At 23.7% G+C, this 23,631-nt stretch overlaps 3 protein-coding genes and 1 long non-coding RNA gene across 7 annotated transcripts in view; 2 read left to right on the forward strand and 2 right to left on the reverse strand.

Annotated features, from left to right (window-relative positions):
- The window catches only part of LOC126907928 (uncharacterized), a 134,793-nt gene that overhangs the window by 108,254 nt on the left and 2,908 nt on the right, over positions 1 to 23,631 (forward strand). The window contains exon 1 of one of the 2 annotated variants that reach the window (XM_050689634.1): positions 22,532 to 23,456. The exons of the other annotated variant lie outside the window; for it this stretch is intronic. Within the exon in view, the coding sequence (XP_050545591.1) occupies positions 22,606 to 23,456 (851 nt within the window). The 5' untranslated portion in view covers positions 22,532 to 22,605. Of the gene's footprint in view, positions 1 to 22,531; positions 23,457 to 23,631 lie in introns of those variants that run through there. 2 annotated transcript variants of the gene reach the window in all.
- LOC126907974 (uncharacterized) lies at positions 599 to 2,215 on the reverse strand. The gene is made up of 3 exons (XR_007704664.1): positions 1,642 to 2,215; positions 1,141 to 1,276; positions 599 to 1,072 (listed from the first exon to the last, which is right to left on the reverse strand). It is a non-coding gene; the product is annotated as an uncharacterized LOC126907974 (long non-coding RNA).
- On the reverse strand, positions 4,691 to 9,071 carry LOC126907952 (multiple inositol polyphosphate phosphatase 1-like). 3 transcript variants are annotated; one of them, XM_050689696.1, is made up of 10 exons: positions 8,948 to 9,071; positions 7,396 to 7,462; positions 7,210 to 7,338; positions 6,978 to 7,159; positions 6,787 to 6,912; positions 5,799 to 5,949; positions 5,621 to 5,721; positions 5,425 to 5,534; positions 5,080 to 5,277; positions 4,691 to 5,025 (listed from the first exon to the last, which is right to left on the reverse strand). In XM_050689696.1, the coding sequence occupies exons 1-10, from the start codon at positions 8,954 to 8,956 to the stop codon at positions 4,869 to 4,871; spliced, it is 1,230 nt and encodes a 409-aa protein (XP_050545653.1). In that variant the 5' UTR covers positions 8,957 to 9,071; the 3' UTR covers positions 4,691 to 4,868. The 3 variants fall into 3 exon arrangements, with proteins under 3 accessions (XP_050545653.1, XP_050545651.1, XP_050545652.1); XM_050689694.1 differs by lacking the exon at positions 8,948 to 9,071 and having other exon boundaries at positions 7,396 to 7,743; XM_050689695.1 differs by lacking the exon at positions 8,948 to 9,071 and having other exon boundaries at positions 4,707 to 5,025; positions 6,978 to 7,147; positions 7,396 to 7,743.
- LOC126907919 (tetratricopeptide repeat protein 21B-like) lies at positions 9,186 to 18,391 on the forward strand. Its single transcript, XM_050689604.1, has 16 exons — positions 9,186 to 9,427; positions 10,732 to 11,177; positions 11,308 to 11,559; positions 12,247 to 12,465; positions 13,321 to 13,686; positions 13,764 to 14,177; positions 14,240 to 14,405; positions 14,531 to 14,778; positions 14,834 to 14,974; positions 15,037 to 15,172; positions 15,234 to 15,349; positions 15,432 to 15,671; positions 15,806 to 16,249; positions 16,737 to 16,873; positions 17,520 to 17,794; positions 17,874 to 18,391. The coding sequence occupies exons 2-16, from the start codon at positions 10,935 to 10,937 to the stop codon at positions 18,083 to 18,085; spliced, it is 3,609 nt and encodes a 1,202-aa protein (XP_050545561.1). The 5' UTR covers positions 9,186 to 9,427; positions 10,732 to 10,934; the 3' UTR covers positions 18,086 to 18,391.

Below are 23,631 nucleotides of genomic sequence, written 5' to 3' on the forward strand. Positions count from 1 at the left end.
TCTTCATATCCACTTGTTTTTATTGTTCTAAACCCTCGAACCATACGTCCCCGATAGAACCACAACATCAGGTTCTCACTTTATACAAAAACCCAAGACATCATTATTTTTATTATTATCATTATTTTTATTTTTGAATTATAATATATTTTAACTCTCCCGAAGACACTTATCCATATTATCAAATTAAACATAAAACACCCAATTTTATATTGTACAAATACTAACAATTTTATGTTTATATTAGTCATTATTTTTTAATAATACACACTTAGGAATTAGTCACTAATAAAATTGCACATTACAATTTTTACAGCACATATTTGTTATAGAAAAATTAGTTTTCAAATGGATCTCTTAGATGTTAAAAAATAAGTTACGGTTAGATAAAATTTTATGGATTAACTGAAAAACAGTTAACAGTTTTTTGATTTGATGAAAATATTTTGTAATTATTGGATAATTAAGAAATAAAATTCTCAAAGATAAATATATATTCTAACAATAGAAAAAACTTTTTCAAAAATGTACATTTATATTAAAAACTTAATTTTATGTTACTTAATGAATGACTATTATCATTCGAGTATTAATAACATTTGTCAAATGTGAGAAATTGTATCAGAAAATAATAAGCAATATGTATATAATTGTATAATAACTATAGTAGCAAATAAATGCTAATTTAATAGAACATTTTAATTTTAATTTTACAATATTATTAATAATAATATAATTAATTTAATAATGTAGCGTTTCTGTAGCCACGTGATCCTGACGTTGCAACATATACGATCGATGTGCCCTATTACTAATAATACAATCAAAATATAATATAACTTTCGATGCATAATCAAACTATCGATAATGTCGAAGTTTTTGCAGTCTCATTTTTTTAATTTAATGTCGGAGTAAAATCCGTCGTAATTTTAGTAACCTATGGTATCAGATGGTTGGAGTACCAGATGTTCGTAACAATTACTACTTTATCAAATGTCAAAGTATGTAAATGTCGGAGCATTATCAGTTCGTGGCAAAGGTGTTTTCCCATGTTTTTCTAGTGATTTCTTAACTAGATAGCCACATACATAAGTAAGGTATTATTATGGTTTTATCATAAAAATTAATGTTCACACTTACCTCTTATTATCCTGATAAGACAAATATTCTTATACGATGAATCAAGCACTTGATGTCATCATTAGCAATATGTATGTATAAATTTCCGTGTACACACTTAAAACTACAAATATCAATGCCTAAAATAGCATCAGGCCTAGATAAAAAAGAATAGACCATAATTAAATAAATAATTTTTATAATTTTCATAAACATTAGTAATAATATTTTAATGTCATCAAAATAATGAATATGTTACTAATGATTGGAAAACTGAAGAACATAATGCAGTTATAAAAACAATTAAACAATTTTATGATAAAAATACATCAGACAAAGTCAATAATTATAATCAGAATATTGATAACTTAAAATTTTTTAAATCATATAAAAAGGGAGGAAATATTTATAGCGAAAATAATTGTGGATTTTTTACAATTATAAACACACTTAATGATGGGAAAATTGAAAAAGTAACTTCTAATTTTGAAATAATACAATTTTTACAATTATCTAATTTACCTAATTATTGGTTTAGTGATGATGAATTAGCAGCTATTGCAAACCATTATAATCATGATATATACATTTTTAATGGTACACATAAAACTTGAATCATTTATGGTTTAGGCAATCGTCCATTTATAGTCATACAATGTAGATAAAAACACACACTGGATTCCAGGTACACAATCGCACAAACCATCAAGAGATATTCTTTTAAAAACAATAAATTTTACAGATTTTGAATCAATAGTCAATTAAAAAATATATAATTCTAAACACAAACAAAAAAAGAGTCCGATAATATTGACAATAATAATGAAATTTATAATTTAATTATTAACGAAAACAATTTGTGAATAAAAACAAAAGATAATGAAAATTCTAATAACACAATTTTAAACACCAACACACACACACACACACACATGAAAGTAAGCCAAACATTGTACACATAGAAGATAACACAATATAATAATTCACAGTTAAATATTTTTCTGGAATTAAAACAGCCAATAAACAAAGTGTAATTGAAAATTTTTTTTCCGTTTTTAAGTAAATCTAATATTTTAACACAGAATGTAAAGTTAAACAAACAAATAGATGAATGTATTAGACCAAATACATTAATTAATTTTATATCACCAGCATTAATTAAAATCAAAAAACTGTATTCAAATTCCTTAGTTATTCCAGACAAAAATTCAAATAAGAAAATTGAAAAAAATCAGATGTCAATCCAAAATAAAATAAATCTATTAAAGGCAATTGTAAGTTTTTACAGGTATATGCGAAACCATCAAGTCGTTTTCAACTATATTCGACTTATTTTTATAATATTAGTAATACTATGAAAATAATACTAGACATTAATACTATAAGTTTTCAAAAAACATTTAATAAACCTATACTTTCTAATTTTAACTTAGATTCCTATAAGAAAAATATTCCACATTTTTTTCTTAATTTTAAAAGAAACATTTTATATCATTAAAGTATATTTTATATTTCTTTAAATTAATATTATTGGTCTTTTAAAAACCGTATAAGATCTTCTGTTAAATATATCATGAAAATGAATTACATAAAAAAAAAAAAAAAATGTTTACATCAATATATTTATAATTTCATTATTTTTAAGTCAAATAAATATTACACATTATATTATTGCTATGTAATTTATTCATAATTTATAACTGATTATAAATTTACAAATCATATGAAAGCAAAAATTATTTAATGGTGTGATGAACTGGATGTTCTAAGTCCAAGTTCGATCACGTGGATAAGTGTTGTCAGGAAGAGTCAAAATAATAACAATTATAATGTGACATTTACTGTTTGAACACTAACCACCGAGAAGAGTGTCAAGTTTCCTTTAATATTTACACTAAACATTAAATATTAATACTATAATGCTTTCTACAATTAAAGTATTTGGCAGTATAATCTTACTTTCTAGTAATTACAATTTTACATAAAAATTCATAATTGGTTCATAAAAGAAATAACTTTGTAAAAAAATTACAATTTTAAAACAAGTTTCAACTATTTCAAATCATTATAAAATACAAAAGATCAATGTGAATTATGAAATTCATACTAGTAATTGTGGTTAAAATAATTAGTTAAACGACGAATTAGCTTCACCTGATGAAGACTTTGAAATTCAAATTAAAAGTAAAAACCAATGTATCAAGTGCTCATACAATATCAGCAGTGGCGGCTCGTGGTTTGAAATAGTTATAATACATTTGTCGTGTACGAACATTGAAGTTGTTTCCCTTAGTATTTGCGGGTACGTATGCACCACGAGCAGTGTTTGGACGCCGACAGCGTCGTCCGAACAATATGCAAAAACGCATGTCATAAGCGTTGGGTTGCAATTGTGTGCGTGCGGTTCAGCTGCAATCTTATACACGGTTTTTTGACAACCGGCAGCGTCGTCCATACGGTAAAATTTTATTATGTAATAGAACAAAGCTTTTCTGGGAACATTACTTAGCATATTACTGTAAATAATTATATTATTATACAAGGGTTGCCATAATTGTATAAACGCTATTATTATTTTCATTTCTTATTTCTACTGCGACTTTCAAAATAATAATATGTGTATTATGTTTTATTTTATTATATTTAATTTGAAAATTTTTTTCACCTAAGACTAGTGGTCTTATATTTAAAGTAGTATGCTCACCACCAGCGCCCACGAACCACAAACATAATAAAATAAAGGAAAAGGGTCAATCCATGCCAAATTATCCAGAAGTGGTTGAATGACCACCTCATTTTTTCTTAAAAACCTTTTTCTTTATTTTATTATGTTTTGAGTTACAATAAGGGTAATAGTTATTGAAAAGTAATAAATTCAGACGCTTTTTGTTCTTCTAGAATTTTTTTCTTTGTAATTTAAATGTATTGATATTTGGTTCTGTAAAGGATAATTTTAAAAGTGCTATTCAATGTGGAGTTCTATGAATTTTCTTTGTTTTTGGAATTCACATTTTTATTTGGTTAGATTGTAACATTTTTTTGAAGCCAAGAATGTCAAAATCAAAGAAATGTTGACAATACAAATAGATTTCTTTAATTAGTTTTTCTTTATATATACTGATATTAAGTAATGGTTCGTGGGCGCTGGTGGTGGGGATGCTACTTTAAATATAAGACCACTAGTCTTAGGTGAAAAAAATGATAACATACTAAGATGACTTTTAGTATATCATTATACATATCTTAACTCGACTTTAAAAAAAAAAAATTGGTTGGGAATTTTTTCTGCTATTCACCAAAATTACTCCTTTGTTGACTATCCTACTAAGTGCTGGATACAAACATTTTTTCAGCTCAGACAATTATTGTATTGTTAAATCAGTCACTCACCATGCCACTTCCGCATCCTCATTACATAAGCATTCAATGTATTAAAATTATTGCAACTAATGATTACTTGTCCTAAAATTGTTATAACTTTTAATATTTTATTGTAACAAAAGATAATAAATTTTATATTATATATGTTATATTCATACTACACACATCACATAATAGCTTACAATCATCATAAAAATATATTTCAAATTAATATCAATAAAATAATTAAATCACTAATGACATAGTTAAATTTAACAAATTGACAGAATTCAATTATTAAAAAAATTCGTTCATAATAAATCACTGGTAAAATATTTAAAGTTATAAATAAATATACTATTTATAATACAATAAAAATAAAAAATTGGTTATTCAATGTTACACATTTTGTTAAAATCACAATTATTCAGTTTCTCTTGATAAATTTTTTTAAATGTATCATAAGAACAAAGATCTGATTCACACCCTGGTATTCTTATAATTTTTTCTTGATGCAATGTCAATATTTTCATATCATTATAGCATCTAAAAAAAATTAATTTTTAAATAATATTAATATAAAATAATTGTGCAACTTACTTGAATAAAACAAAAATTAAATTTGATCCAAATGCATCAATTTTTGAAGTTCTCCATTGTCGATTTTCCATTTCCCAAAAGTTATCATGTCTTAAATTATCATTATCTTTGTACAAACCTAAAACTCCAAGCATTTTCAAAACTGTTCCAGAGTGAGTGAAATAGAAAATTCCATTATGACTATCTAATTTATCATCACTACATAGAAAAATCAAAATAGTATTACATTGTTATTAAACACTTTAACAATGTTGATCAATTTTTTCAGTAAGATAAATCAGTTTAAAAAAAATGTATCTTAATTAAATATTAAATAAATAATATATTATTAAAACAATAACATACTCAAAATGTTCAACAACATTTTTTAATAAAACACATGCTTGTTTATAAGTCAATTCATATTTATCCCCATCAATCAAATAATGTTTCAAATCTTCACTGTACTCAAAAACCTAAAATAATTTTAAAAATTAAATTAAAAAGACATTCTGAAAATCACACAATTTATAAGTTAATTATTAAATAAAATATATATTACCTTAAAGTCAAGTTCACTAAAAATTGAACACCATGGTGAAACTTTGATCTTTTCCCAAGCAGTTTCAAAAGCACAATATGAGTAAATATTTTTAGCCTCTTCTAAAGTTTAGAAACAGAAATTAAGAATTGATCAAAAAACTCAATTTTTAACTCAAATGAATAAAAAAAATGTTTACTAAAGGATAGTGTGTAATTAAGTCCAAGTCTTTTTGACAAATCAGAAAGTGTTGTATTAACAATGTCACTCAATGTGAATTTTGTATACTCCAGAATTGCACTTGGGGATTTTTTTACATTCTGCCTCCATTTTTGACATACTTTGTAAAACTAAATTAAAAAAGTTAAAATTAAGTAAAATTTCATAATAAATATTGAGTTATACATTGAAAAATACTTTAAATAAAAGCAACCAGCCCACAAAAAATTGTGTTATTAAAAAAAAAAATCATTATAATGAAATGTATTTTTAATTTACTTTTTAAATAATATTATATTAATATATATTTTTAATCTAAAATATAGTTTTTTTCAATATTTCGATAATACTTTTAAGTAGCATAAATATTTTAGGAAAATTGGAAAAACAAAGTAAGATTTTATTTCATCATGAAATAAATACCAGACAGTTGATATTCAAGTCTGTACAGAAGGTGACGAGAGTTCTTTTAATTGTATTATGTTAAATCAGAAAATGTTAATATTAAACAGGTAAAATAATTTATAATTTAATTATTTTGCTAGTTTAGCATAAAAAGAAATTGAATTAAATGAAAAAATTGAAATGCAGAGTGGAACAGTTTAAAATTAAATAAAATAGAAACTTTTAGTAAGATATTAAAATAAAATATTAAAAATTAAAAAGAAAATACAAATAATACCTCATTTTTTTTTATTAATGTCAGAAACAAAACTCAAATTTTATGTTATTATCATGGTCTTTTGAGATATTTTAATTAAAAATATTTATAAGTTCAATAAATAAAAAACAATGAAAAATAAAATTAATATTTGCTTAGCAATTGTATTCAACAAGAGGAACCTTACAATTTTATTAGTTGAAGGATTTCAGTTAAATAAATTGTAATATTCATTGATAGGTAAAAAAGCACCATTAAAATGTAAATATAAAAATAAATGATGTTGAAATTAAAAAAAATAATTTACTCTTAGTAGAGGATCTTTATCAAGAGGTTTTGTAAAAACAACTTTTTTTACTTCAATCCGACCAAACAGACCTGTAGCAAATTGTTTGGCACTTTCGTCAGTTCTTTGAGTATCAGTATACCTAAACTAAATAAAAACATAAGAATTTTCTTATTATTTACAATTTACAAATTAATAAAGTTCGATTATACCAAAAAATTAGTATTTTGATAAGGTTGGTCAAGAAGTGTTGGTAATCGTAACTGTAATCGTTCAGCAAATTCAAAAAGTTCATCCTGTCCTTCTGAAGTTAACCTTTTTTGGCTATCCAGTTCTTTATGAGAAGTCCATAATTTAATTCCTTCAAAACTACATAGTTCCCCTAAAATAGTTCCTAGATTAGTTAAAATGTATATTGATGTTTTAAATTAATTTTTTAATTACCTTTACTCAAATTGTTTAAAATATCTTCTTGAATTTTAGGTAATCTATCTCGAACAAATTTATCTAATTCATTACCTGGAGTTCTTGTACCATGTCTTTGAACTAACCAAATTTTCCATGGTTTACAGCCTAAAAAAATGGTAAAATTTATCAACTATATAAAATATATATAAAAAATATATATACCTTCATACTCTATTGATGAAGTATTGTAATTTGCTATGTATCTGTAAGGAGTTTTTGAAGAAAAATGCTGAAAAAAGTTAGTATGTAAATCATGGCACGTATTCACGGATTTTAAAAAAATTATGAAAGTGCAAAAAAGTTTAGATAGCTGAAAAAATGATTTCATATTGATTTATTTTTAAATTATCAATATATAGTGATAAATTTAGGAACAGACATAATTTTGTTTGACAATCATGTTCGATAATGTTACCAAGAAGCTACTAAGTAAAATAGTGACATAAAATTAATTATTCATTATGTCACAAACTGTTTTTTTGTTCTTTTAGATAACGCAAACATGAAATTGTTTACACATTAATCGCAATATTGCAAAATATTATATGAAGAACTCTATTATCTCAAGTCTTTGCTTAATACAGCGCCATCTACTTATATAACTTTTTAACTATGACTTATGCAACATTAATCTACACAAGATAAAAATTATATGAACAACTATAAATCAAAAAAGCGATGTATTTATAATCAACCCATTTTAATATTAATAGTATACAAAGCAAAATTATATTCTATTTCGTAGAACTTTAAATAATTATGTTAAGTTAAAGGATATTAATACAGTTGTATACGTTGTCGAACTATTGTAGTTATAACAATGCCAATAATAACGTAACATAAATAGATACTACATGTCTTACTGATTTTGTAAAACATTTTAAACAAAAAAAAAACAAAGAATAAAATGTTTCCATAAAATTTTTCATTGAATTCAATACATTTATTGTTTGTCTATAAAATATATTACCGAAATCCTTAATCCTAGACCTAATATTTAAAAAATATTCGTTCATCTTTTTATTTATCTATCATAAAGACATGTACATTAAAGCTTAGTGGTTAGTGGCAGTAATCTTAAGAAATTATTATTGATCAATATTAAAAATAAAACGAATGCAGTATAGTTCCAATACGATTTTACAGTTTTTTTTTATTAATTTATTCTTTTACGTTTACGAGTATACAAAAGTGAAATGTTGGTTAAGAATGGTTAAAAACTTGTAGTACATTAGTTTGTATATAGCGTTGAAACAGCATGACATTTTTGTCAACATTGTTCTATTTTGTACTGGATATCAAATCTCACACAAGATTTTAATATTCTCCTCGTTGTACATTTTGTCTACAATTTTTAAGGTGTAAGTACCCACGAGAGCTCATTAAAGTTCAACATTTCGAAAATTTCCAAAATATTGTGCATTTTTTTCATACTTTAAAAAAATTTTGGATCACCTACGCCTACAGGCTCTGCTTACCAACTCAAGTCCATATCTATCAAAAATTAATTTTTAACATTTTGAGAAGTAACTATTCCATACTAGATATATGTTTTTATGGTTTTACTTGAAATATATAGAAATTATTATATAGACAATTTTTAATCTAAACCGACAAAAAAATGTATAATTTAATTATTTTGCTAGTTTAGCATCAAAAAAAATTGAATTAAATGAAAAATTGAAATAGCTCTTTTACATGTATTGTTATCTACCGATTCCATATGCAATTTTCAAAGGATTTCCGATAGTTTTTCGCCACATTTAACTTAAAATTGGATCAGAAATCATTGCTTTCACGTAAGTCACTCATTTTCGTCAAAAGACGTCAAAAAAATCTACTATCATAGAACAACTAAACGTATTATCTGTTCCACTCTTTATATTTGAATTCTTTTTATCTTATTTACATTGATAACTTTATCATTATCACATGTACGTTATTTATAATTTTAAATAATAATTATATAAAATTATTATTTTTTTAAATTTGTAAGAATTATTGTTGTGAATGCGAATTAGTCAAAGAAAATATTTTTGAAGGATTATTATTTTTGAGATTTTTATGAGTTGTGAATTCCTCGATAAGTGCCCATAAATCATGAACACAAATTTATTAAGTTTAATAAAACTTATCTTAATTTCTCAATTACAAATAACATGATTATGCTCTCAAAGGAAATCGTATTTTCGAGGTAAATTGTTTGAAATTTGTGTTACTCTTTATTTTAAGATTTATATTTAGTTTTATTATCTTAGACCTTGTTTTAACATTTTTTATAAAACTTATATTATTATAAATTGTTTAAAAGTGCTATAAAAATGAATTAATTTTAATCATTAAAATGTACATAGGCGTAATTAGTGTTTTAAAAACTTGTAGATGCTTAAGTTCCAAAGACCAAAAAATATTTTCTAACTTTGCTAAAAATGATGTATTTAACCTATTTTTATTTATTAATAAATATGTTATAATATATATTGTATAATATACATACATTTTTTTCCTACCACTGAAAATTTGAACTTCAACCGTGAAATAATGTATTTATGTTTAATTGTTGAAACCAAATTGTATTACTATGTTTTAAACAAAATACATACACTAAATCTAGGCATTGTACACTCAAAATATTAAAAAACAAGATTTCAAAAAAAATAGTAATTATTTTTATGATAATATGAGAAATTATATTATTTATCCTTAAAAAATGTTAAAAGAATGGTTAAAACTGCTACAGGGTGCTAAAATTATCCCAAAGGATGCTAAGGATAGAGCCAAAGGATCCCTTAATTGTATCTATTAAAATGTGTTACATTTATATAGTACTTGCAATTATTATTATTTGTTGTGAATAATTGGTTGTTATAGTAACAGACTTATTATTTTACTTGTGACTGTTTTTCTAATTCAATATAAGTTAAAAAACTTTACAGATTAATGTCTTAAGTAAAATATATTTAATAGTTTTCCATTTAATTAATGAAATATTTGTTTTATGCTTTTTATTTTTTTCCATACTTTTTTTACTGATACATGTTGTCATATTCCATACGACTAACAAATTCTATTGAATTTATTCTTATCTTGGGTTCTTTTACTGAGTTAATACTCTAATCACGTAAATATTTGTAGAAACTTACATAGAATATATGTTATATTTTTCAATGAGATAAATGATGACTTGTATATTATTAAACTATAATTCATTAAATAAAATGTTTTTATTACTAAATAAAAATCTATGTATTAAAAATAAACAAAGATTTTTTAATATCTATTTAACTATATTCTATCAAATTTAAATTGAACAGATCAAAATAAATGATAATTTAATAAAATAATACCATAAGTAATATATAAATATTAAAATATGCTTTGTTTTAACTAACAAGCATTTTCAAACCTGATTTCCAAAAAAAATATTTATGTAAAAATATTGAATTTTAGATTTTATTGTTTCATAATATAAACATTAATTATTTATATATTTTTTAGGATCAATATCAGAAATCAATGAAATTCAAATTTTTTTCAGAATTATAATGAAAAAACATAATCAAAAAATATGTTCTATTTTAGTAGAGTAATCAGAATCAGGCTGTATTTATTTCTTGTTAAATTGTAGATTTTACAATATATAATAGCTATATGACTTAAATTTTATTTATTTAATTAAATATATATATTTATACACTATTATGGATTTAGAAATTATTCAGTATTTTCTTAGAAATAAGTTTTACTACAGTGCCCAGCATGCTACATCTAAAGCTATAGAGAGTAACAATAAGAATGCATCTTTCAAACTATACTTAGGACTTTCTTTAATACTTCAAAATAAGCTTTCTGTAGGATTATCAACACTGGAATCAACTGTAAATGATATTGATGTTGGTTTGGCGACTTTACTTTGTATGATACATGCACATAAGAAGTTTGAAGTAATATTAGTTTATTTTACTCAAATAATTATAACAATTATTTATAAATTCATCAATAAACTTTAATGATATTTTAAAACCGAAAATAAAGTTTTGTTTGTTTTTCTACATATTTGAATTACTTTAATAGATAACTGACACTAGTGCAATTGAAAATTTAGAATCTGCTGCTAAGAATTTTAATATCACTGAAAATGTATTATATCATGCTGCAAACGTTCTTATTCTTTGTGAACGCCTGGAAGAAGCAAAATGTTATGTTGAACGTATTTTAATGGATTTTCCCAGTTCTGTTAATGGTTATTTAGTTAAAGGATGGTTAGAATTAAAATGCTACCATAATAAAAGCTCGAGAAGTTGCTTTAGAGCTGTTTTATCCCAAGTAAATTAATTTATATAATTGTATTTTTTTATTGTTCACTTTATAACACATGAAAAGGCTATAACAATACTTTTATACAGGGTATTCAGTAAGTCAGGAAACAGGTCAATTTTTACAAACAATGAGAATAATAGCAACCTGTTTCGTTGCTTACTGAACATTCTATATATATTTTTAGGTATGCTTCTTTTATCATATTAGACTAAAAACTTGTAATCTTGTATGAAATGGTTAAGTGCTGACATTCTTTTAATTTTTTTTTTTGCAGTTGATTAAAATCTTTTCTTATATAAAACTTATAACTTTACTTAATTATGTATAAATGCCCAAAGTTATGTAGTCTTCTAATAACTCGATTAATTGTTACATTAATGAGTTTAATTTCATTTTTTGTCTGATGAGTTTAGTTGTAGTTTCATGTTATCTACTGCTTGCTTGATTGCTTGTTAAATACATGTTTGAGTGTTATTTAACTTTAATATTTTAAAGCTTTTTTGTATACTTGTATGATAAATAATACTACAATTCCCTAAGCTTAATTACTAAGTATTTTATTACAATATGTCTTCATATATCACAAGATATTTTTGTCTCATACAACCTATTCAAAAATAATTTGTGATTAAAAATTAATATCATTTATTTATTTAAAAATTTAATTGAAAAATTATTTACAATATTTTTTAGAAAAGTGATTCAATTGAAGCTTATTTAGGAGAAGTAGCAACAGTAGACACAAATGATGCAATTTACATGTTAAATCAATTAATTGTCAAATTTCCAAACTTTTTACCACCGTTTATTGAAAAACTTAGGTTGTATTTAGGTTTACAAGATTGGGTGCAAGTACTTGAAACTACAGATCGTATTTTAACAATTGAACCAGACTCTTCAATAGCTCTTATGGTTAGTAATGAAAAATAACAATATTTAGAAGTAATACATGAATAATAAGTTTTTTGGTAAAAAATATACTAACATGCTTAATATTGTTTGACTGTTAATATTACTTCTTAATTCAGTAATTATTATTAAGTCATCTGAGCTATTCCTTATACATGAAAATAAACTAGGAAAATTATTTTTTTTAATTTTGTTTTTATCTAAAATTGATAGGAAAGTTAAGGTATAAATATAATTTTAAAATTTCAATACATTTTTGTTCATAAAAAATAAAAATGAAACTCGTTTAGATAAAATTAATTTTCTTATAAAATATTTAATAATTTGTATGAATTTTATAAAATTAATTTTAATTTTAATTTCAACAATTGATTATTGGCATAGGTAAGGTACTGTGTTCAAACATTTTTTTTTTTGAAGAAGAAGAAGAAGAAGAATTTGTTAAGACATATCCTATTGACTGTGTAAAAATAAAACACATTTTTGTTTAGAATTGAAATTTATATAAAACAAAAAGATGCTTGTCAAAAACTTTTTTGCATTAAATTAATAGATATTTCTTTCTTCTGTAAAGTTCAGTTTTAGTGACTTAGTATATTTTCTTTGATAATGCCTCAATTTTTTGAACTACAAAATTTTAGTTTTAAATAATTTTGTAAAAAAATATTTAATTATTTATATTATCATAAATATAATTATTGTTCAATGAAGTTTCCTATATTTTAATAAATCTTTTTATACAAATTTTTTTGGCCTTCATTCAGAATTTTTCAAGCTATCAGCACCTAAAATTAATTTTTTATGTATTATTAATTTATATATTAATTAACTTAACTCAAGTATTAATGAAATATTTAGGTCAATATTTTGAATAATATTGTAGTCAATGGAAAATATGACGAGCTACCTGATCAATTTTTTGAAATAGTAGAAAAATCTGAACCATGTGCTCATATATTTATGTACTGGTCTTCAGCATTGGTTCGTGTCTGTGGCCAACATAAAGGAATTATCAATGAATGCATACGTGCTACAAAAATAGCTATTAGTATGGATTCAAATATAAATTATAAATTAGAATTAGCTTATCAAATACTATTATCTGGACATTATGAGGAAGCCATTGAGTATTATAGCGAACTTACAAGTAATGGAGAACCTGTACCTAAAGCTCTTGAAGGAATTGTTTTATGTCACATTGCATTGAATGAGATAACCTCACAAGTAATATCAATTACACCTTTTTAATTTTAGGTATTTCTTAAAATATTAAATTACTGTAAGTTTTTTATATTATTTAGGTGAAAGATAAAATAAAAATTTTAAATGAAATTCAAGGTAGTCAAAAAAGTAGTGAGTTAATATTTATGAATGCCTTGTGTACTAATGATGTCAATGATAAAGAAGAGTTAATAAAACTAGCCATCAACAAATTATTTGACTTTGTCGAAAATCTTTCTTTTGGTCCTGAATATTTAACCAAGCTGAATCCAGATCTGATATTGTTTTTTTTAAAACACCTAAAAGATAATAGTTTTATAGAAAAAATGTTGAATAAACTATTAATGTTGTGTCCAGGTTTAATTAATTGTTGGATATTACTAGCAAGTATTCAAAGTATAAAAGAAGCATACCATTCTTTAAAAAAACTTTTGGAATTGGATTCTACCAATACTGATGCACATCTCATGATAGCTAAACTCATGATTCAAGAAGTAAAATTTTGTGGCATTACACTTTTTAACTAATTTTTATTTTTAACTTATTTTTGAACTAGAAAGATTTTACTAATGCCTCCAAAAGTTTAGATCTGGGTCTCAGTTACAATTTATCTATTAGTGAATTACCATTATATCATATGTTGAATGGATTAGTTCACAAGCATTATGAAAGACACGAAGAATGCATTAATTCCTTTGAAACTGCACTAAAATATTCATTAAGTAAATAATATGATATAATTTACTTAAAACATTACACAGATCAATATAATTTATATTTATCTGTGTACTTTTCAGTTATTATTTTTATATAACCTTGTAAATTATCATTTATTGTCCAATTGTAGTTGAACATAAACTAAACCAACAAGATTTAGCTACATTGTTTATTTATTTATGTCAAAGTTATTGTGTAATTGGCAATTTTAACAATGCTAATAAAACAGTACAAAAAGCATATAATAGTTTAAATGGAACAAAGTATGTAGGGAATATAAAATTAGCAGAAGCCAATATAGCTTTGTATAATAATAATACTAGCGAAGCATTGTCTATTTTAATGAAAATCACTCCAGACCAATACATATTTAATGAAGTAGGTAATTAAAAAAAAATTGTTAACAAATTTATTACTATACATTTTTTTTTAGGCACAAAAAATGAAAGCCGATATTTATATCAATAGTAATCAAGATACAATTGAATATGCAGAATGTTATCAAGAACTAGTAAATTCTAATCCTACTGTAGAAAATATGATTATTCTAGCTAATGCTTATATAAGTATACAGGTTAATATTTAATTTATTAAATTACTTAATGTACTTTACATTTAAAAAATGTATATATTTAGGAGCCAGACGAAGCAATAAAAATTGCCAAAAAAGCATTAACTATAAAAAGTGATAATTTAATGAACTTAAAAGTGGCAGAAATTCTTGTAGCAACTCATCAATATGCTGAAGCAATAAAATATTATAATAAATCAGGTAAACCTATTAAAAAAAAAAAAAAATGTTATTTATAACTTTTTATCTTGATAAATTTCAGGAAAAGAAGGAGCTTTAGATTTAGCAAATTTATTGATCAAATTAAATCAATGTGATATGGCTCTCAAAGTACTTGGTCCTCTTCCGTTAACTGTGAAAGTGATGACGATGTCATATGTAATAAATTTGTATATATATTATATAACTTAGTTATTATTGTGTAATTTAATATAATATTTACATTATACAATTTTACAAGGCTTTAGAGAAGAAAGGAAATTTAGAAGAAGCATTAGATATATTAAAGCAATGTTCTTATTTGGAAAATCAAGATTTAAATATTCGTTTAAACATATTAAAACGTAGTGGAGAAATAGCTTTCAATCTGGGTAAAAATGATTTAGCTATAGGATTATATAAACAAGCTCTGGTACTAATTGAAGTAGACAGTGTTGAAGCAAAAGAAATCAAAATAAAATTAGCTAATTTATATATGCAAGTAAGTTAAATTTAATATTTTAAAAATTTATTAATTATTAGTCATTATCTATTTATACTCAACAATAATTTAATTGAAAACTTATAAATAGTATTTTATTCAAATAATTATAGATTCTATAATTCCAAATATAGGTAAATGATTGGACTTCTTGTGAAATTATATGTTCTTCTCTTCTTAAAGACAAAAACAATGATATAGCAATGTTGATTGTAGCTGATCTTTCATTTCGTCGATGTGATTTCATCACTGCAAAAAAATATTTTTGTACACTTTTAGAAAAACAACCAACGAATTGGGCAGCATTAGCTCGTTTAATTGAAGTTTGTCGGAGAACTGATTGTCTAGATGAATTAAAATCAACCATGATACCAACTCATAAACATAAAAACCAAGCTGGTTTTCATTATTGTTATGGTTTATATTTTTGGTTTACTACTTCTATAGTTAATGCAATGAAACATTTTAACTTAGCTAAAAATGATATTGAATGGGGACAACAATCATTACATAATATGGTACAAATTTGCTTAGATGAGTCTTCTTTAAATTTGAGTTTAGCTAATAAAATAATGGAGGTAAGTAAAAAATAATAAAAAATAGGTTAGGATTATATTTATTCAGTGGGCTTTTATAAAAAATATATTTGTTTATAGCTTGGAATTTCCCTGGAATCCAATATTAAATAACAAATTTAATTTAAAATTTAGTTTAATTTTAATTAAATTATGGATAATTACTATGTCTAATTCAAGTTTAATAATTTTGTTGTATTTTTTTTTAACAGATACTAGATTAAATTACTAACATTTATGTTCTATATCTATGTATAAATAATAAAAATAATTTACATATATTTTATGCTTGAGATTTCTTTGTAACCCTCAAACAAATTAATTTAAAATAGCATATTTTTTCAAGTGTAATTTAGTCACCCTGTTTATAAGTAATAAGATTATATTTTATTATTAAATTAAGTAAAATATTAATAATATATGAGTAACTAATTTAAATATTTATTATTTTTAAACTATTTTAATTTATTATTACTTTTTTATTTTATAGGAAATGAAACCTAACACATCAGAAGAAAAGAAAATTTTCAAGTTGTTATCTGCTTTTATATTATTAATGTCTAAAGAGAAACAATCTATTGAAAAAGCAAATCATTTATTCAATGAAATGTTGCAGGAATCATATAAGTAACTTATATAAATTATCTTTCATGGTTTTAATAATATTATACAGATTCCTTAACTTCATCTCATGAAATATCTTTAAAAGTATTAGAAATAATCATTATTTTTTTTTGTTTTAACCATAATTGATCTTTGTTGATCTGTTTTATTTAAAAAAAAAATTAATTTTATGCTATCATCCTTCATTCTATCAACTTATGATTTTCAAATGACATCCCAATTTTATTTATATCAGATTTATTTCAATTGGAAAACAAACTGTATTTTATATTTTTAAATATTATTTGATTTTAAATGAATTTTATCTGCTTAGAGTTTAAGGAAAATCTTAAAAAAACATACCAATTTTTAAAAGACTGCAATATTATCATGTCATATATCAATAATCACTACTGGTTCATGAAAATAAGATAAACTATACACTTGATTTTACAATAAACCGGTAGTACTTATCAATCTATGACCCTAAAATAAGTATGGTTTTTTTCTGATTATGCCTAAACTGAAAATAGATGAAACTTATTGAAAATTAAATAGTATAAATTAACTTAAATCCTTTTTTATATGTTTCGGGACGTCTGCTTTTTGCAACCTATATCAAATTAAAGCTTTTTAATAGTACTTTATGAGTGTTTAATTTATTGTGTAGAACTGCTGCAACATTAGGCATTGCTCTTGGATTTATTTATCAAAAACAATCACAAAGAGCTCGTAATATTTTAAAAAGAGTAGCCAAATCAACATGGCAGTTTGAAGAAGCAGAGTATTTAGAAAAAAGTTGGTTACTCTTGGCTGAATTATACTTACAAAGTGGAAAAATCGATATCTCAAGTGAATTAGTTAAAAAAGTGTTTATTTATAACAAATCGTCAGTTAGAGGCTTAGAAATTTTTAGTTCAATAGCTGAGAAAGAACAAAAATTTGGTAATTGTATCTTTGCTAATATAAATATAACATTTTGTGTTGGTATTAATATTATTTGGTGATATTTTTTTTATTCTAGATGATTCAGTGACTTACTATGAAAGAGCATGGGCATTATGTGGAAAAAAAGACTTTAAGATTGGTTACAAATTAGCTATATGCTTGTATAAAACAAAAAATTATACAAAATCAGTTGAGTTATGTCTTGATTTAATAGCTACTAATCCAGAACAAGTTAAATTAAAAAAAGAAATTTTTGATAAAGCTAGACAATGTTTACGCTCTCGATAACTGAAATAATATTAAATTCATGTTACATTTATTATTGAAATTGTAAATTATAAAAATTAAAATTAATATTCATATTTTTTCCCATTGAAATATTTAGTATTTATGTAAATATTTTTCATTGTATCATTATGTTATGAATACATTTTTTGAAATGAAATATATTTTTATCAATCTGAGGTATTAACCAGTGGCTTGATTTTTATTGTAATAAATTTTAAACAATATATAAATATCAAATTTAAACTAAACAACGGTAGCACTGTGAGATCGAGGCACAGTGTGGACATGGCATAAATGAGAAAAGTATAGATGATATCTGACAGTGATTAAAATCACTATCATAAGAAACTCTCCTATACAAATATGTAAATAGTATTTAATTCTATGAAATTAGTGGATAATTACAAAAGTAACATCTTCTTCTATTTCCTTAATTACATCCAGATTTTTCCAGAGAATTCTTAGATACAAAAATATAATATATAATTTTTATAATTAATTGTTTTCTAATTATTATTGATTTTGATTTTTAATATGTTAAAAGTAATCATTTTTAACTTATTTTTTTTGTGAAAGTTTATAATAAAAAAAAAAATTTATTTATTGCCATAACTTTTAGCTCAACTTGCAAGTTTGAAATTGACATAATTAAATAGTAAAAAATGGTATTTTTAAAATTAATATAGAGTCAGAAAATTTTATAAAATACTATTTACGGTAAATTTATCAGAAAAGCTCGAATTTTTTTGTATTTTTATCGTAATAGATCACTTCAAAAGCAAAAAAATTTAAATAAGATTAACTTATTATGTCTTTTGAACTATATTCTATGTCAATTAAATTATATAATATTCAAGAAAGTCAGTGTATTTCCCTTATAAGATATTTTAAAATAAAATAAAATACAAAACACAGAATTTTAACACAATAGCATATCTTTGAATACAGTAGCCTTTTTGACCAAGAAAAGATAATCTATATTTCGATTTTTTTTTTATAGTAAAGTATTTAATATAAGCTTTAATTTAAGATTAAATAAAAGTGTCAATATTTCCAGAACATTTTCAAAAATCACATTGAAAAAGCTTAACTTGTGTGCAAAAATTGATTTTTGAATTCCTCCTGCAGAGAGTCAACTAGTCAAAAAAAATTATATCAAATGAAAGAAAAATATCTAAGGTTTCAATATAACAAAAATCATTTTTATTTGTTCGTTTTTCAAAAAGTTATGGCAATTTTACATAAAAATTACATTTTTCGTTAATTTCAACGACCATTTTCCTATAGCAAAAAAATTGTAGGAAAATATTTTTTTTTTTTGAACTTATAGTATTTATTATAAGCTTTAATTTGACATTTGATTAAAGAACGCAGTATTTTTAAAAGTTCTAATTTTTATCCGTATGTTTCAAGTTTTGAACGCCCCCTGTATAAAGGGAAATTGTCCAATTTAAATTAAAAGTATGGTGATTTAAAGAGGTATATATAATGTATTTATAACAAAAAATTTGTGTTGATACATACATTTTTCTAAAAGTTATAGCAAATTAAAGTTGAAAATTTAAAATCAAAAATATTATCATAAAAATAGCATTTCTTTAACTACGGCAGCTGTTTGCACGTAGAACAGGGGTCTTCAACTTTTTTTTTAATAATTTTTTAATAATCTTGCGGCCCGCAATTGTAGTAAAAACATGTATTTTATACATTATTTCAGTTTTATTATTACAATTTTTATGATTACATTTTAAATTATTATTATAAATAAAACATATATGGATAACACATTTTTTTTAATTACAAATTTTTTATTTTATTTTTAGAGTGATAACTGACATTGTTTTTCACTAACTAATTTGTTTATATTTGGTTGGATCTGAGACGATGCAATTCTGAGTGAATTTTCCAAGTGAATGTCAGTTAACCGAACTTTAGTTTTAGATTTAACAATTTTCATTCGTGAAAAAATATGTTCACGCCAATAAAATAAAATGTACAATCGATTATTGTCGAATCAAACATATTGCCTTTTCTTTAACTTGAATAAAAAAATATCTATGGGGCCATTTTTCTTGAAAACACGACTTTCATCCGAGATTGTATGTTTTTTACTGACCGACATATTATACAAATATACAAGTATCATACTCGTTCCACAATCGATTACGAACTAACAGCCAACATTTATCTCCAGGTAGGTAATTTAATTTATCTTATCGCATATTTCCGATAGCGATGGCTAAGCCGTAATAATTTTATTGGAATAGGAAATATACATGCTTAATTTCAAATGTGATCGCGGGCCGCATCCTATGACAGGGCAGGCCGTGGGCCGCGGGTTGAAGACCCCTGACGTAGAAGATAAGGTGTCAGGACAAAATTTTTTTTTTTCATTTTATAGTACATGACATAAGCTTTAATTTGATACATGTTTAAAGGACGCAGTATTTCTGAAACAATTTCAAAAGTTGAACATGTTAATTTTCATAAAAAAGTGGCCATTTTAAATCCCTCCCTGTGAGCAGGTTAAGTGTTAAATTTTCAAAAAAATGATATCGAATGAACAAGAAATGTGTTAAAGTTTTAATATAAAAAAAAATTAAGTTGTTTTGTCAATGTTTAAAAAATTTATGGTACTTCTAAGCAGTGCTCGAATTGGCCAAAAATAAGTAGGGGAGCTCAACTTAACAATTTGAAAACTGCGTCCCTAGTATTTTGAAGACCTTTTTTTTTTTTTTTACTCATTACTTTATTTAGTATTTATTAATAAATCATATTTCATTATCATACTAATATTTAAAAAAAAAAAAGAGGTGGTATTTTCCACCGTCCTCCCGTCCCAATAAAAAAAAGTAGTTGGGGTGCTCAAAAAAAATTTTAAAAAAAGTAGAGGAGCTACGTCCCCCTGCGCACCCCCCCAATTCGAGCACTGGTTCTAAGAAAAAAAAGTAAAAAAATGACGAAATTTACCGATTTGAAAAATTGGAAATTTCCCCTATTTACGGGGAATGAGGGAAATTTTTTTAATTTTTAAGGGTAATATCTTCAACTAGATACAATTTGTGATCTTTTGATATATTATTTATCAAAATCAGACTAGTAAGAGCTGAAAAAATGTGCCATCAGACACAAAAAAAAAACACATCATTGTAAAATTAATACCTTCTCAGCTTCGTATCGAATGTCAATGCAACAGTAGGGTATCCAAGGGGGCTATTCTTAAATTATAATTTTTATATAAAAAAAATAGATGTTTAAATTACTTTTATTACTTAGCGGGTTATGAAAATAAATCACTCTGTATAATATAAACAAGGCATTAAAATAAAAAAATAAAATTTATTTAGTTCCATTGTATGTTATGGTCGAAATGAATTTGATATTATTTTAGTCATTGGTTTAGTTTTAAGCATTATACTATAATAATTTTCTAAATAACATAATAATGATTTGAAAACTTATTTAATTTTAATTGATTAAATTGTTTTCATCGCTAAATGATGAAGACATTAACGATTCAGAAAATACTTTTGGTTTTTTTAAAATTATTTCATTTGCATAAATTGAAGATTATTCTATTATTACTCTTTAGCAAGCTTCATTGAATTTACCTAAAACTTAAATACAAATATTGACAACATAAATTAAAACAATTTGAAACTCATAATTTTGTTTATTCTTACTAAAAATTTTATTTTTAAATATTTTTATACAAAGCAGTTTTTATGATACATCAGGGTTTTCAAATTTAAGTAATATATTAATGGTGACATGTCCCAGTGGCTATTAATAAAATTTAATAATTGTTTTATCAGAATCTGGAAACGGTTTAATTAAACAGTTGGTTGGAACGATGCTATTTTCTTTTCATTATGTAAATAATGCTATTGCCATTATGTAGTCTGAAAATAAGTACAATAAAAGGTAAGTAATATTAATTAAATCTAGCTCTTAAAAATATAGCGTATTCCTTTAAAATTAAAGTCTTATAAATACAGGGTGATTTTTTTATCATAACCCACTCAATTACTTGCAGAATAATAAAAATTTAAAAATTTTTTTTTTTATTATCTTTAGTTACACATTATTCTTGAATTTTTAACTATGTAATACTTTTTAAGTTCATCCCTTATGCCTTGGAGGGGGGTCAACTTTGTTTTTTTAAATGGTAACACATATTTTTAATTTAATAGTAAATGGCATTTGAATTTTTAATATAACTTTATTAGCTTATTAGATATAAACATTTAAAGTATTTCAAAGGAAAAATGTATCGACATATAGACAATAATATATTTTCACATCCCATAAAAAAAAATATTTAATAATAATTTATAAATAACTAGTTATATTTAGTTGAAGTATATTCTTACTGTCATAGAAATTAGATTTATAATCTTTATACATATTTTTTATTAACAAATAAGTGATATAAATTAATAATAAAGACATTTGCATATGTTCATTATAAATCTAAGAGTTTTAAACAAGTAATTTTTTCATATTAATATTTTTTTACAATGAAACTTAAATCATTTATTTTAATATCCATTGCCGTTATCGTGTTGAAATCATATGAAGGAGTTCATTGCAAAACTTATCATGATAATTATAAAAATTACATTGAAAGAGTGGTGAGTCACATTTATTCACAAATTAGATCATATAAAAAACAAGATTCAAAAAATGCTACTGGTGTAGAGGAAGCTTTTCAACCAAGCCAGCTGCTTGATTTTACGTATAATTATCGTTGTACAATAAGCGCACTCAATTTCATGTACACTAAAATAGTAAAAAAATATCTCTATCACATTTATGTTATCATTCGTAAATGTCAGCAATTTTATGAAAACAATTCAGTAAAAAAATTTATTAGTTGTGTTATATTTCTAGTAAAACAGGTGAATAATTCTAAGGCCATGTTTGAAAGTTTGTACAATGCTATGAAGTTTATAAGCTACATAGATATAAGATTTTTGTTTTCTGAAAATGCCGTGCCGCATGCTATAATTGATGAAATCGACTTTATGTATCAGTTTGTCTCAAAAGAAAATTTAGAGACTAGCAACTTTAATAACAACATATCATCACATGAACTTTCTACAAGTGTCGTATTTACGAAATTTGCGAATCTTTTTGAATTTTATAATAATGCATCTAAAAGAGTAAACAATCTTCTTCAAAATAGTCTTAACATTATTGACCCTTCTATAAAAACTTATTTGAAAAAAATTGAAACTTATGAACGCATTAAGAAAAATAGCTCTTCCAGTGTATGTTCGAACCCACCTAATAAGTTTTACGACGAAACTATAGATATTTGGTACAAGAACTTAGGCTTTGAACAATTTCTTGAACCCATAAAAGCTGAGTAAGAATTTCTACATTTAAATTAATTTTATTACTTTATATTTGATTATAAATAGCTTAATGTGTCTTTTGTAAATACAAGAAATTTATTTTTAAAGTTTAAGTTATTTTTGACTAAGCCATTTGTAAAACGTATTATAGTAAACATTCAACTCCTTTTGTAAAAACTTAAAAAA

This window comes from Daktulosphaira vitifoliae, unplaced genomic scaffold (genome assembly GCF_025091365.1).
Source record: "Daktulosphaira vitifoliae isolate Bord-2020 unplaced genomic scaffold, ASM2509136v1 Scaffold_5, whole genome shotgun sequence".
In the NCBI taxonomy this organism is placed as follows: domain Eukaryota; kingdom Metazoa; phylum Arthropoda; class Insecta; order Hemiptera; family Phylloxeridae; genus Daktulosphaira; species Daktulosphaira vitifoliae.